The sequence below is a fragment of the Lactuca serriola genome, chromosome 7 (assembly GCF_051521515.1).
Source record: "Lactuca serriola cultivar US96UC23 chromosome 7, Lser_US96UC23_V15, whole genome shotgun sequence".
NCBI lineage: Eukaryota > Viridiplantae > Streptophyta > Magnoliopsida > Asterales > Asteraceae > Lactuca > Lactuca serriola.
In genome coordinates this window covers 194,942,477-194,959,195 of record NC_136414.1, presented here as the reverse complement: position 1 = coordinate 194,959,195, position 16,719 = coordinate 194,942,477, and the positions used below count along the sequence as shown (strand labels likewise).

Here is a 16,719-nt window from a genome sequence, read left to right as displayed (position 1 = left end):
TTATTACATTTTAGTCTATTTGGGGCTTCCAAAATGCTTTACTTTTTGACAAAAAAAAACCAATAAATGATGAACCATGTCGGATTCATCTTATGTTGGGGCTTCTATAGTGTTATAAGGAAACAAGGGTCAAGTAAGACTTGAGCCAATGTATCAGTGGTTGAACATGTGAGATTCGTCTTCTATTGTTAACAACACTATGGACAATGCCATTAGTGTATGGGTTCAAGTCATGGTTAGGTAATAGGAACATCCAAGTGTTGGAACCACGGTTTAAGTCATGGTTAGGTAATAGGGACATCCACGTAATCAACAAGGATTTCTCCATTCTTTATTTGGAGATTGAAAGATGATCATAGAGTTGTGAATGGATAATTTTGGAAAATCGATGGAGTTAACGAGGCTTTTGAGTGAGATTTTTGTTGTTGGGTTTGACGACACCGATAAAAACACACAGTGAGCCTAGAAGAGCATAAGAAAGAAGACATGAAATAGTACATATTAAATTAGATCATATAATATATATTAGTTTAAAAGTAATCTTCAGAAAAGTCAGAATATTTTGGTTTATTGGTAATAAATAACGAAAAAACCCTAAAATTTTGATTAATTAATGAAAAAGCCCCAAAATTTGGATTAATTAACGAAAAAAGACGAGATACCGGCTAAATCTGTGAAATCGGCCACGAAGGATTAATCTGAAGCTTTAGCAGGTAATCTGTCATTTTTTGTAAACAAAATTTAATTTGGGACTAAATTGTAAACTGACCTAAAATATTGAGACTTTTTCGCAGATTTCCCAATATTTTTTTGTTTCAAAATAAGTCTTTTTTGTTTTTGTACTCATTCAGTACTTATGAATGATTTTTTTAGTTTTTTCTCATGACATCTTACGTAAGACAATCATTGATAAGGTGTTTGGGGCTGTTGATGATTATGTTCATCGCGATCTCGACTGCTTGGTTGCGTAGGTGTTGTGTTCTATAACTTCTTCATACGATATAAATTTTAACGATCTGATATCTACATGTTCGTTTTTTGAGTCTACTACAACTTTTGTTAAGATTACTCTCGTTAAAATGTAATATATTTTACTTACACATCCATACAATATGACATATGTCAGCCCATAGGCCTATTTCATCCCAAGTGAATTCAATGGGCCTAATCATAGTTTTACAAACACTCCTGCAATAGCCTATTTTATCCACTGGGCTTATTTCATCCCAATTGAATGCTACAGGCAAATTCGTAGCCTTGCATCACTCCTGCAATTCCCATGGGCTCCCCATGGTCTTTTATACAAACCTATAGCAAGAGTCACAAAGACAACAAACACGAAACGACACCTAATGTCCTACATCGTATAGTGAGAAGACTCACTTGATCGAAGATCTAAAGTCCATTATTTGAAGACCTACATAATCAGTTATATGAACCTCCTAAACCAATCACAAGCTAAACCTCAAACTATAGCTCAAAACCTCTTCAAGTTTAACCAAGATGTCAAACTGGTCAAAATGCAACAGTCAACGGTCAAAGTCAACACTTGGTCAAAAAGTGTGTTGTGCACTTAATAAGCGCCCTGCGCTTTGTTGGAAGACATCGGGTTTAAGGCTTAAAACAGACGCGTCCGCAAAAGTCAGAAAGTGCCCCACGCTTAGGAAAAGCGCTCCATGCTTTGGCTTAATTCAAAGGGTAAATTGACTTAATCCATTAATTCAATACCCCAATTCCAGATCCGAACTCCCATAAGGTCTAAATGGATAAAGTTTCCAACTTTATCCAATAAGCCTATCCAAAACAAACAAGATCTACACTTTTAGTCTCATAAAGTCCAAGAATGCATCTTTCTTGTCTCAATCTAATAAGTCAAAGTTTTCCACTAGCAAATCTAAATCAACATAATGTCTAAATGGATAAAGTTTTCAACTTCACAAACTTCCAATATCTAAACTTTTTGCGCTCAAAATGGCCTAAAGCATCACCAATGCTTGCATGGTTTGAAGAGAGTGTTAAAGGTCTAAACTTTATCAAATCATAAGGTCCTAAAAGCATTATAGAGTGCATGAAAGGTGTTGGAGCCCATCCAACACCAAGATCCCACCCCCAAAGGGCAAAATATGGCATAAAAGGGCATAAGCCAAGATCTAACAAACTAAAGATCAAGATTGAAGCTTTTTACTCATAATAGTCCAAAAATAGAGTAACTTTGCTAGATCCAACCTTGAGCCCTTCACCAAATTACCTTACACAACCTTTTTCTTCAAGCGACACACCAAAGTATGAGAAATAAGCATCCAAAAGTGGTTTAAAGCCCATAATGAGAGAAGAGAGGCTAGGGTTTCACTTGGGATCGTTCTAGAGGTGATGGAGGCTAAGAAATGGAAAACCCTATGTGTTAATGGCCTTTAAATGCCCTCAAAAACCCTAAAAACGCACAACCCATTAGGTTGGAAGCTCCCCGCGCTTTTAAAAGGTGCTCCGTGCTTTCTGATAAATTCTCGATTTTTTCGGTTTTCAGTTTCAGATTCAAATCGATCATAACTTATTCATTCTAACTCTGTTTTCAGTGATCTTTATATGTACGTGAAGGTACTGACAAGCCACACAATCCAATCTTCTTATTTTTTACTTAAACATACCAAACTAAAATCATTACTAAATGCAAAAAGTCTAGATATTACTTTTCCCATTTTACCCTTTTGCTTCAAAGCATAATACAAGGGCTTAAGTCACTTAACCGACATTATCAACATCCAATAGGGTCTAAACCTTATTCCCTTGAAGCCTAAGACCTTTATTCGGTTAAATTATAGCATGTTATCCCGAAATTAGAAACATTCTGAAACTGGGTGTTACACGAAAGCTTCCAAGGTGTGTCCTAGGACGTCGTGTATGATGCCTAAGGTCTTTAGGGCTATTCAACAATATAGACAACGTCCCAGGACGCTACCATCATGAGTAGATCACATCATTAAGATAATAGAAAAAAATTAATATACGAACCTGATAAATAATGATGTGATCTACTAAAAAACTTGCAACAACAATAACATGTCGCAACAACATATATGTTACAACAAAACAAAATTCATATAGAATCTGATGTTTTTAATAGGTGGGCCATATCACAATTCACGTCCTTATTCTCTTTTATTTAATATATATATATATATATATATATATATATATATATATATATATATATATATATATGAGGTGGTAAAAACTAACACAACACGAAATCGATAAGAAATAAACGAGTTTGGGTAAGATATTTCAACTTGTTTAATTAAACGGATTGACACGACATGACACGAAAGTTAAACGGGTAAGGTTAGGGTTGAGAACTTCAACTCGAATATGACTCGAAAATTACCCGTTTATATGTAAGTCTTATAAATATTTTAAATAAGCTAGAAAGACCAAAAACCAAAACACTTTGTAAAAGAAAACCTTTGGGTTGACTTGAATACACTTAGCCGTCTTAGTCGAGACTTTCATTTTCAGTTTTTTAGTTATCGCCCAAATTAAATAGTCCCCTCGACAATTCCCTCATCCTTATGATTCCACCCTCCTCCTTCTAACTCATATTCATTTCGTTTTGCTCTCTAAACTTACTATAAATTTAGTAATTCGGCCTCCCAATTATTACATTAATTTCAACATATCCAAATTATACTCTTTCAATATATTTAGTATTTCAACCTCACATGCCACGACACATTTTAAGGTATACCCCTAACCTGAAACCCGATACGAAAATAAATGGGTTAACACGACACGAAATGTTAATTAAACAGGACGGGTTAGGGTTAAGCATTCTCAACCTGTTTACTGTTTTAACACGACACGAAACCGACATGTTTGCCAGATCTAGTGTGTGTGTGTGTGTATATATATATATATATATATATATATATATATATATATAGGGTTAGGTTATTTTGTTTTCACTATCTATTGTGTGTATGTATGACTGATTCTGGACCAATCATTTTAGTTATTTTAAGAAAGTAATTAATGCATATTACATGTTGAATATATAATAGGTATTAATTACATCTTCAGCATTTAATATGCATTAATTACTTTCTTAAAATAACTAAAATGATTGGTCTAGAATCAATCATACGGGCACACAATAGATAGTGAAAACATTTGAACCTAACTCTCTCTCTCTCTCTCTCTCTCTCTATATATATATATATATATATATATATATATATATATATATATATATATATATTTACTATCTTATAAAAGATATCTCATTATTTCTATAAATAGATTCAATATAATAATAATATTTTTTAAGACGTTCAAATCATTAAGCTAATGGTACAAGTAGCCATCAATAAAATAATATTAAATTTTAAACTCAATTCTATTTAGATTAAATTGTACAAATAAATAATACATAAGTACAAGTATCCAATCCAGTCATTAAAGATGTTATTTCATTTTTTGACGGGGATCTTTTTCTTTATTATCTCTATTTTATTTTACCTGGTCCTCCGCCTTCATCTTCGGAAATGAATGCCAAATTTGAAAACTCCGATTCTCACTCATCCCTTTCATCTTCATCTCTGATAAATTCAAGATATACATTTTTACTTCATCATCTTCACTATTCATAGGCTTTCTTGATTTAGGGTTTTTATATCCCTTCTAAAAACCCTAGCCCCAATCTTGCTCATTGTCGTCATCACCAACCATCACTCCTGCTCATTGTCGCCTCCAACAACCACCACTCCTAGCGGTCAAACTGCTAACCACCACTTGGTAACCCTTCCAGCTATCCATCATCATCGTTTTAACCATCCATCGTCACCACCTCTATCGAACCATCTACTGTTCGCTGCATTCCTTTCTCGCCATTCAAGAAAAGCTCCAAAATGTTTAAACGAGAATGGAAAGTTATGGGTTCTGTCAAATCCAAACTTGGTTCCTGGTAAATTTTCTCATTTTCAATAATCGATACAACCTCTAATTTTGTTTTTGTACAATAATTTTGGTTATGTTGTTTCTAATTGGTTTTTGTTGTATGTATGGTTTCTAAAATTCTTCACCTATAAAGGATTAATTTGGTTTTTTGGGATTTTTTCTCCTCTTATAGATAAACCTCTCTCCAAATTCATCATCGTTTCTTCTCAATCTCTCTAAACCCTAACCACCACCGTTTTCCATCATCCTTATTTCCATCACTTCCTCCCCCGATAAGAAATTGTAAAGTCGTCTCTAATCAACATCGAACTTCGAACATCAAAGACTAACAAGAAGGAGAAAGAGAAATTCAACTATTTTCTGCTTTAGGATCGTAGAGAGGTATGTCTCTTATCATTGATCATATATGGGATAGAACCAAATTATATCGATTCAGTTCTCGAAACGATTTGAAAACCTAAATCTTGGTTCAGTACCGCATACGATTCAGTTTTCAAAATGATTTTGAATTCTTTTTCCATTAAATCTTTTTATGTCTCCTTAAGATTTCTCTGTGCGGTCGCTTTTCCTTATCTATTGCTCTTCTCAGGTCGGTTTTTATGGGATTTATGGTTTATTGTTTTATTTTGTTGCGGTTCAATTTGATGTTTATGGTCGGTGTTTGCCTCTACAAGCTTTATAACAATTTGCTAACTTTGTGTTCATTGTATGTTTTAAATCTTATACTTATTTGGGTGTGTATGTCGATTTTGTAGATCTATACACCAACATATTTTTGGCCCAGAGACGCCTCAATCAGAGACAAACAAAAAGTAAGTTTACGTTTGATATATTTTTTTTCAAAAATCTTTTCAAATTTCAAATTTGGGGCATATGATGTTTTTGAGAGTCAAGGGCATAATTGTAACTTGACAAATGTTAATTTTGGTTTTAGTAATGTGCAACTAATTGTTAAATCTAAATTCGAGCATAATGAAATGAAATTGTATGCTTTATTGTTATTATCCATATTGCTCTCAACTTCTAATTGGAAATCCTCATCTTTGCAGTGAACTGATTGTGTCACATATAAATAAAAAGAAAGGTGTGTAATTTATTTGTAATTTTGATTAAATTTTCTTTTTTATCCATTTTTTTGTGGAATTTCCATTGTAATTAAAGGTGTGTATTATTTGTAATTTTGATAAAGGTATCTTTTTAATCCATTTTAATATTAGATTTAAGTTCAGTTAATGTTCCAGGCATAAGAAACATGACATGTTTATTGAAGCCTATAGTTACATATGCTAGGTATTTTAGAAAAGAAAAAGGATTAACGCATGACATTTTAGGGTGTAGGGTAACCCCACCATCTTGCTTTAATATGGAGATCATTTGTGGGCTGAAAGGTCAAAAGCCTTATATAAAAAAATGTCATCATAAAAAATAGTGGTTCTGTATATCATCATTTATGTTGTTACTCTTAAAATTCGTTTATTTTTATATAGTTTTTGTTTGTTTTCATTTCAAAAAAAATTAAAATAGACAAATAAACATGATTCGAAGATTGATGTAATTATTGTTTTACCCTTCAAGAATGGTTCAAGGTCACACATTTTGAATCTCAATTTTTTTTTCAGTCTGCGACTGCTGTGATAGGAGGTGGAATTTTGTGAAAATGGGCAAGCAATGACTATTGGTGATCTGTATATGTTGATTTTCAACATAAGCTTGTTAGAGATGAGATTTTGAATGACCAACATGCTGCTTGAAGTGTAAGTACGTTTCCATTATCGGTAAATGAATATAAAGATCTTGTTATTACGAGTAAAGAGTAAAGTAGATTGTCTATATTGGTAAAAAGAGTAAATCATGTTTTTATTTCTCACAATTTGCCCAATAGGAACTAATATTTAATGTTTGTAACTTACTGTTGAAAGCATTATCATAAGTTAAAATGTTTTTTTTGGGAAAGGATCCAACGATTCTCTTAGAATGAACTTCAAAATGTTTATTTACCATTTTCTCTAAACTGCACAATAAGCTTTTTGTGCCTCTTTTTGCATTTAAATGACTAAACTATTTTATGTGGTTATCAGTATCCTATTTGCTTCAAAAGTCAACATATTTTACTTTTAATTGAGGAACTAATGCATTGTTTTTCGGCTTCAAGGTCTGATATTTAAAGTTGATTTAAAAAAGACAAGAAATCGTTTCAACTTAAGGAAGGTCATTGGATGACCATAACCACAAATTACACAAATAAAGGAGATTTAGAGACTGTATCAACGAGCTACAAAAAAAGTGCAGGTGACTTTTAAAGCTGGGAAACAACATTGAACAATCCTCAGATGCAATGGTAGCGCTTCACTTGATTGGCGTTGCATTTTTCATCAAGATATGTGTAGTTAAGTAAAGATGGGTAGAGTTAGCATGATCCTTCACTTTCACTGCAAAATCAGTTGATTTTTGTTAACTTTCTTGAAAAATGTTAAATTTATGATGTTGATCATATGTGACAAAATGGAACAATTTAAAAAATTACTTAATGAGCCTTTTATATTAGAATCTTAGCATATATTTTGTTGATCATAATATCTTAATTGTGGCAAACAGGGCTCAAGAGATCTTAACTGGTTTATGTCAACCTAATGTTTAGCATATTTAACTATGTCTAGGCATCTGAACATAGTTAAATTAATTTTCTCACTCCCATTAATTTTTAGACAATATGTATATGGTCATAGCATTTACATATAATTAAGCCATCAAATGGAAGTTGACATTTCTTGTATTTAACCCATGATTTTTAAATCATATATGCTTCATTTAAAAGTAAGCAAACAAGAAAATTGAATGGATTTTTATTTTTATTTTTATTTTTTTATTTTCATGTTAGTGTTGGGGTAGGATACTTCTAACCTAGCATAACACAAAATCGAAAAATTATTGGCAAATGATGACATCAAATAGAAGTTGACATTTCTTGTATTTAACCCATGATTTTTAGAAATTCAACCCATGCTTTTTACACAACCTAAAAATATACGTACGTTTCATTAGAATTGTGTAGAATTGCGTAAATATGGATGGTAGTTTAACTTTGTTACCCAACCATTTTTTTTGCTCTTCCTATTCTTTAGACTTTTTAAAATATTATTCCTTTATTTTTAGACAATATGATGTTTTTATATAGTTAACAAAATCAAAGGCATTTTCATAATTTTTAAAATTAACGACAATTTTACAACTTTATAATTAAGGAAGCTCAATATGCGAAAAAAATTAGTGACCATTTCGTTTAAGATGAAAAAGAAGTTACATAACAATAAAATTTAGGCTTTAGTTATGTATTTATGCGACCTAACAATTTTTTATCAAGTTATATAAAAAAGTAGGGTTCTTACAAATTTATTCAGTCGTTCTAATTTGCTTTCCCTTTATACAATAAAAATATTTTTCTTATAAAATAAAGATAGCATCTTAACATAAATAAATTCATCTCAATAGTAAAAGTTAAAAGATTTCAACCAACTCACCTACCCCAACATATACTCTACAATCCAAATATGTCAAAAAAAAAAAATACCATTCATCCTTAAAATCTCCACATTCACTTCACTTTATTATATGTTTATATTTTCTGAATATGTCATGTTTTCGAAAAGAAAATAATCAATGAAAGAAAACTAATCATCGTCCCCCGCTGTGCGCGGGTGTCCTGCTAGTGTGTGTATATATATATATATATATATATATATATATATATATATATATATATATATATATATATATATATATATATATATATACACCTTCAATTTGTGTGGATGGGTCCCGTTGGTGCATCTATGTGGCTATGCCACTTTTTCCAAAACATCCTTAAACACTTTCAATCCATCTTGGATCAATATCAAAGCCTCATTCATTAAGAGTGAAGAATTCCTTCAAGTCACTTTTGGAATCATATTCATCATCAACATCATGTTTGCAGCTTATACAATCATGAACAACTAGTTCCTCTCGTGATCGCAACCGGCCCGGAGTATGTTTTGATTTCTTTTCTTGTATTGTATTTGGGTTTGAACGTTTTAGATTTATAAACAATGTATTTGGATTCTTTTTCTTTTAATCTTATGAATGTTTTATGTTACATTGTTTACTTAATTGATTGATTTAAGTGTAAGACGATTTTATTGTTGTTTTTCCCACGGTGTCAAAACACCAAAAGTGGTGTAGAAGTCTCTCCCGCGGTTTCAGAATTGTCAAAACCTAAAAATATTCCACTTTTTGCATTTAGTTATTGTTTGGTACATTTTTACGCGTTTATTCCAGTTTTGGACATGTTCTACTCCAAAACATTCGTGGGCTTATTAATATACGGGGCTGTTATTCATTGATATCGTGACTTAAGGGACTAAATGTGTAAGGTTATATATATAAAGAGGGGCGGGGGGTAAAGCCGCCAGTCCAAGTTCTTCCCTCGAACACAACCCCTTTCTTCGTTTTAACCGCCATGCCAAATTCCGGCAAAACTCTCGATCATTCTCTGATAAAGAGTCTCGAACTGAGGCTCTAGAGTTCGTTATGCGCAATATATCAAAAACTCGTGACTCCGATCAAAAGTTAGTTTCTCTCTATTTTTCTCGTGTGTGTTTATATGCGAATGTCTTATAAGATCAATTATGAAGATCTTATGTCTGGATAATGCATTAAAATCAATCTTGTTTATCATACTTATATAGTAATCGACTGACTTCATGGCGTCTTTTACTGATTGTGTTATTTACATTTAGTCTCCCAGAAATTTTAGGACAAGTGAATTCAAGAAACTATCAAGCTGTTTGCCAGATCAATGACTCTTCATAAGTTTATTCGCTGTAAGCTGAAGGTAATTTGTACCGATTTTTCTCAAAAGGTGCCTGGTTTGGCCATGAAAGTAATGAAAAGTTCCTAGTTAATTTAAGCCATTATGATCTAGTTGAATTGCTTTTTTTTTTTAACGAATTCAGTTTCTTTGATCATGAAGATGCTAATAATTGACATTTTGCATGTAGTCTGTGTTTCGGAAAACAGGCAAAGGCCACGAACAACATGAAAGTGGTGATACGGTTGATGATATCAGCAATTTACCTGATTGTATTCTTCATCAAATTCTATCTTTTATTCCCACAAAAGAAGTTGTAAAGATGTCCATATTGTCTACAAGATGGAAGAACCTCTGGGCTTCTGCACCTAACATTGATTTTAATGATGGATTGTTGTATGCTAAAACAGTTGATGGTCGGTGTCGGCCTGAGGTGTCTTCCTTCATAAACTTTGTAGACAGAGTCCTCGCGTTGCGGGATCCATCAAATATGGAAAAATTCCATCTATCATGTTTTGTTTGCAACAATGCATCTAAAATACATTCATGGATTTCTTATGCAATCATGCACAATGTTCAGGAGCTTGATTTATGTCTCTTTGGAGTGGACCCATTTGTGATTCCTCGGTGTATGCTTGATAGCACACCATTGGTAAGCCTGAAAATAAAAATGGATTGTGTTATTGAACTCCCATCTCACGTTTCTTTTCCATTCCTCAAAACCTTGCACCTATCTTTAGTTCGGTTCCCAGATGATGCCTCTACAGAAAAACTTTTCTCAGGATGCCCGTTTCTAGAAGAACTGGTTTTATTAGATTGCTACTTGGTGAACTTGAATAACATTGTGATTTCTAGTTCCACCTTAAAGAGCTTGACCATACATGATCTGCCATATTTTGGAGAATTCGACGATACTAGTGGCTGTAATATCAAGATTGATGCAGTAAATCTTACATATTTTAAATATTTTGGAAACCTATTAAATGATATTCTATTGAATAATGCCTTATCCCTAATCGATGCATGCATTCACATTCCTATTCCCCAAGAGAGGGAAACAGAAGTCACATATCGAGCTATTGATCTACTCAAACAACTTCGATATGTTGTGTCTTTGAGGATATCTAATCGCATTATGGAGGTAATTGGCAATCTAATCTACTTCTTGAATGAAACATATTGCTACTTAGTACTCACCTCTTCGTGCAATGTTGTCATACTGACTTTTGTGTTTGCGTGTTTTCTTTCCTATGCAAAGTCTCTTATATTTGCAGATAACATGGTCCACTATTCTCCGGTTTTTTCAAATTTGAGGCATTTAGTGTTGACTATGGAAAGTGGGAAATATCCGTTTGGAGGTCTGATGGATCTGCTTTACTTCTGTCCAATTCTACAATCTATTTGTCTTCTGGAGGTGGATTACTCGATACTCAAAATCGAAACATGTTGCCAAAGATGATGATGATATTAACATAATTATTTTCTAACTGGTGTACAGGGATTCGAGCACCACATGTGCCTTGGTGAAAACGATCCAATTTTGATATTAGTACCTATATGCATGTTGAGTTGCCTGAAAATAGTTACTTTCAAGAACTTTCATGCTAATGATTCAGAAATATATTTCCTCAAATGCATTTTGAAGTATGCGTGTGTTTTGGAGAGGATGGACATCGTGTGGTCTAAGACTCGGCTACCAGATCTAAAGAAGCAAGCACAAGCCAGGACAGAATTAGAAACAATCCAAAGGAGCTCTACAGCATGTCACGTCAAGTTCTCATGAAATCTAAAGAAAACCGTAAGTACTTTCGTTTTTTTTAGTATTTATTTTGCATCTTCAGAATGTATGCTATAGTGGAACACACTAATTTTACCAAAAAGTACACCCAAAAATTCTCTTTTACATAATACAGTTTGTAAATAATACCATCACCGATTAACATCCCACCCCATTAAGAGATACCATAACCAACGAATCAAAACAACCCCACGAGATAATGCCAACAACAACATATCCTCATGCACCCCTTTCAATTATAGGTGGACATTTACATCATGTCAACCTAATTACCTAAGTCAACTTAGGACTTTAATAAGTTTCTTAATACATTTCATCGACAAAATCATTTATTTAAGATTCAAACCTCAAAGCCCACAATTTCCATCTTAAGTCTCTAATGAAGAGGTAACTCCTACTATGGCACAACTATAACAACTTAGCATTATAAGGTCAACACCAAGATTTAGGATCTCATACGACCACTATCACTACCCTTATGTATACTCTACTATCACACTTTTGAACCCTCAACTTCTACATCCTCAAAACATTATCTTAACAATGTCTATTCATCATGATTTCCTTGAATCCATCTGCCAAAAAATCTTCCAGCCTCCAACTTGGAGAGTTCCACTCTCCCCAACATGAAACCCTTGATCAATCAATCTTTCATCACACTATAAAATTAACAAACTCTTCATCAACTTCACCCTACTACATCATAGTCACAACTCTGTCTATTGGTACTGACGGCAATATTTATGAGTACTCTCAATCCACTTCAAGGACCTATTCTCAAACATTAGCTCGCTGACAAAAGCTATCAGTCCTATTTTCAAAGTCTCCTGAATCATCAAAACCTCATTTTTCAAATAATTAAGTAACACTTTTCACCAATGGGGACAACTCTGAACCACATCAATTCCATCTGTCAATGTTCCCACTGTGACTCGCTAAAGCCACCATTCACTCAATCTCATCATCATTAATTTCCACAAAAAGTGACACCAAAACCCACTATTTGAGTGTCTAACAATCATAAACCCTGCCACTCAATGACTTACCATCACTTCTTACTCCTCAACAAGACACTAAGAAGTCTTTAGTCTTACCACAACTACACAATTGACACTAATTAACTTGTGTTCATATGCTCTACATACATAATTTACAGCAGGAAAATTCATCTCATAGTTCAGAAAAATCTCAATCGTTTACGACACTAACAGTCTAACACATGGGGCACACCAAATTTCTGGTTCCCAACTTATATGTCATGCAAACACAACCAATCAGTAACTCACACACAAGATCTTAAATCACCAAATAACCTTAACTATTTAAATCCTTCTGATTATACCTGACATTTTTACTGATACTTAGGTATATAACCTCACTGAAATTCGTAGAACTCTCTAGAGTTCACCCATTACTTCCAACGACTTTAAATTGCATGTATGTTGCCAAGTATGAAATGAACAACATAAACTCCTATTGTTGATGCCTGAAAGACTACCCAATTCCATAACATGTCAACCCAACTTCATTGATCATTTTGAATCTCCGTAACATCACCATTTGGTTCATCGTTAAGACACCAAAAAACTATGATTTTCTTTATAGAAATCTCGGTCCTCCAAAAATTGTCAAGTTATCAACTTAATTACTCTGACTAAAGGGTATATGGCTTAGCGGTATATGTTGGAAATTTAATTAATGGGTAAAATGCAAGTCCACAAGTTTCCCATTGTCCCACATTGGTGGGAAGAAGAAAGTTTTGTGGGTGTCTAAGGCTTTCCTTGCCTTAACTTCAACTGCTTTAGTGGAGGTTGAGGGATGGGCCAAGCCCACACGCACCTATCCAGACAGAGGCCGGGGACGTGTGGTTCGTAAAATGACGCATTTTAGGCGCACTTTGCACTTCGTATCGGGATCAAAGGAGCTTTTATTTTTTGCAAAGTTCGGTCCGATTAGGTTGGACAGACTCGATCAACATGTTGACCACACTTTCACTTTGGATGAGCTTCCAGATAACGATGCTAACTCACTAGATTTTATCTAGTTTTGATAGCTTGTGAGAGATGAGAGGCCAGGTGTCGTCATTACACCTGATTTTTTTGACTTATAGGCTTTTCGGTTTAGTATAAATAGTTCCTCTCAGGTCTCATTTATTCCACACTTCCAATCCCACTACAACACAAATTTCTTCGATTTGTTTCTGATTAACCTCTTCGCGTTTATCAATTCTTCCATTGTTGTTGGAATAGACGATAACTACACTAAATAATGGGGTTCTATGTTGCAACTTACAACAACTAGAGTGCGTAAAAACCTTTAAGGACATGATTCATTTTGTGTGGGGTACCAATCAAGATCTGCAATCTTTAGGTTGGTTTTACTTTATCTATAACGTCTTTTATTTCACTCGACAAAGTGACATTCTAATTCTACCTTACATTAAATACTGATCGTGAATCCAAATTGATTTCTGAACGAAACTTGGTAATTAAATAATAGTAAAATTTATTATTTGTGAGTTAGAATCAACATATAATTTTCAATATTATTATCAATTTGTTTGCTTTGGACATCACTAGTGTTTCGGTATTAGCGCACATTACTAATCACTGGTTTGTTTATCTATCATCCAATAGGTTAAGGGTTCAATGCTCGTAGTGGACAATAGTGTAGATTTAGGAGTAGGATTAGTGAGTGTGTGAGTTTGTCGTTCTAAAAAATAGGACACTGAAAGCATAATGATAATCTCAGTTTCGCAAAAAACAATTACTTGACCTGTACAATGATAAGCTCAGTTTCCCAAATACAGTTAATTGAACTACATAAAATTCTAAGGATGTTACAGATCGATGGCATAACATGTGTACGATGGTTGAAATTTCATGTATTGCATTTTTTTTCTATATGTTGATTTATCTTCTTGTTATTATTACTCGTATTAAACTCACTTGGTCTTCAGGCTTATGTATTGTGCATGTGTGATTATACATCTCAGGTGCAGACCGGATTAATAAGATAATAACAAGGTATTGTGTTGGTATGAATACTCCTTAGGAGAAATAAATTTTGGACATCAAGATGTATGGAAAAAAAACATATGGATGCCAATGCCATTTTTGGATTTTGGATGCTAATCTTTGGTATAGTAGATGTATGGTTGATAACACTTGATGTTACCGCTAGATTTGATTTTGTATTCCAGCATATAAAACTTGGTTCCTTGGATGACATGTGGATGAAGTTCTTTAAGTATATATTTTTTAAAAATTCAAGTGATACAAGTTCATGAATTGCATTTTCTCAATTAGGATGCCGTGAAAATATCAACGAACTCCATTTCGTTGAATGCAACAAAGAAATATAGATACCAATGTCCAGACATATGGACTTATGCTTAATCAAACATGAAGATGTTTAGTACAGGTCCCACTGAATATTGATAACACATTTCATGCTTCCAAGATCTTTTGTTGATGGAGATATATCTCAGCTTTGTGAAACATGATTAAATTCACATATTGAGTTCATATAACTCAAGAAAGAGAGAAAATTGTCCGTACAAGAGACAAACCTATACCAACTCATTAGAATGGCTTGGCTAACAGTTAATCTCCTGAAGCATTTGGCTCTATTCTATTTCTATTGGTTTGAAGTGTAGTTGGAAGAATATTTTCTCCATTTCGTTTTTTTTTTTTTTTTTGGATTTATAACAAGGTCTTCGCAGAACGTGTAATGCGTAAGCAAAGGGTCTATTTCAATGCGACCATGGATATTAAGCCACCTCCTAAAATGTGTTTCCTGAAAGGAACATCATATCTCACCCGAGTTTGTAGCTTCACATAATGGTCACACCAAGTTTGGGTCTGTGTAACTACTAGATTTCTCCAACATTTTATACACAAAATACGCATAAACTTTTTTCAAATATTATACATCAAAACAAAGGATAAGTTAGGTATTTACAAACAAAAGTAATATAAACAGCACACACTAAAACTACACCCAAGATTTGTCTGGTGTTACAAAGAGTTTTACAAAAGACACTATACTTTTATCTAAATATCTTTTACTTCTCCATGCATGTTATCCCATTGCCTTGATTTGTATTTCCTACTTAACATAATCCAAACTCAAAAAATAAGCACTAGTTTAGTGATTTATTTAACTATAACATTTCTAAACAATTTTTAAAATCAACTCAACAATTATAAAATTTTATCAACGAGGCTTTCCATTTTATTTAGAACTTGTCATCTTACTCATATATGACTTCATTAACATTAATCTTAACATCAAACTCAACATCAATCTCTTGAGACAATTTCATCAATATAGGCGCAAACTCTATATAAGTCATATTAATGTACTCTTCATGATACTGCAAAACCCATTTACAACATAAATGTGAATATACCATTCTAATTTGCATAACACAATTTATCTCATGAGTTAAAGTTAAACTACGTACTCATCTTGATTAGGCTAATTAGAGCTTGTTCCAATCCCGTGGAATCCCGTCCCAACCCTTGCTTAACCGAAACCTACTCATAAGTAAATTTTTTTAGGTGTTATGACTTTATTCGAAATCAATAACACCACATATAGCTCCATAATACTCAATTATGTGCAACACAATTTTCAAATACTCAATTCATTCATATACTTCAAATTAATCATCTATGTACTCTATTACACATATTATAAACTCAATTCATCAAAATCATCAACTTAAATTTTTAGGGTTCATAGCAATTCATCCCCAAGTTCACATAATTGATTGTTGATATTACTTTATATACTTAGAATCATATAATTACCACCTCTATTTGCTAACAAACACTAGAATTTCAATATAGAAATTGATTATCATCATTTGGGTTATTAAACCCTAAACTCAAATCTGCCCTAATTCGTAAACTAGCTAACACATAAAACTCACTCTTAATTAAACAATAACTTGGTAGCTCCTTCTTAATCTCTCATTCTTTCTCCTTTAAAATTTAATCAAAATATCTTTTTCTTCGAGTTTTTCTGTTTTGGAACGAGGTATGAGAAAATGAGAGCTAAAAGGAGCTCTCGTTCCTTTTATCATATTTTTATTTACCGCGTTGCCACATCGTGGTAA

General features: G+C 33.1%; 1 protein-coding gene across 1 annotated transcript; it reads left to right on the top strand.

Annotated features, from left to right (window-relative positions):
• Positions 1 to 9,365: 9,365 nt before the first annotated feature.
• On the top strand, positions 9,366 to 14,884 carry LOC145061924 (F-box/LRR-repeat protein At3g59190-like). The gene is made up of 6 exons (XM_079009515.1): positions 9,366 to 9,554; positions 9,726 to 9,820; positions 9,987 to 10,937; positions 11,055 to 11,210; positions 11,295 to 11,594; positions 14,590 to 14,884. The coding sequence occupies exons 2-5, from the start codon at positions 9,785 to 9,787 to the stop codon at positions 11,577 to 11,579; spliced, it is 1,428 nt and encodes a 475-aa protein (XP_078865641.1). The 5' UTR covers positions 9,366 to 9,554; positions 9,726 to 9,784; the 3' UTR covers positions 11,580 to 11,594; positions 14,590 to 14,884.
• The last annotated feature ends 1,835 nt before the right edge of the window (positions 14,885 to 16,719 follow it).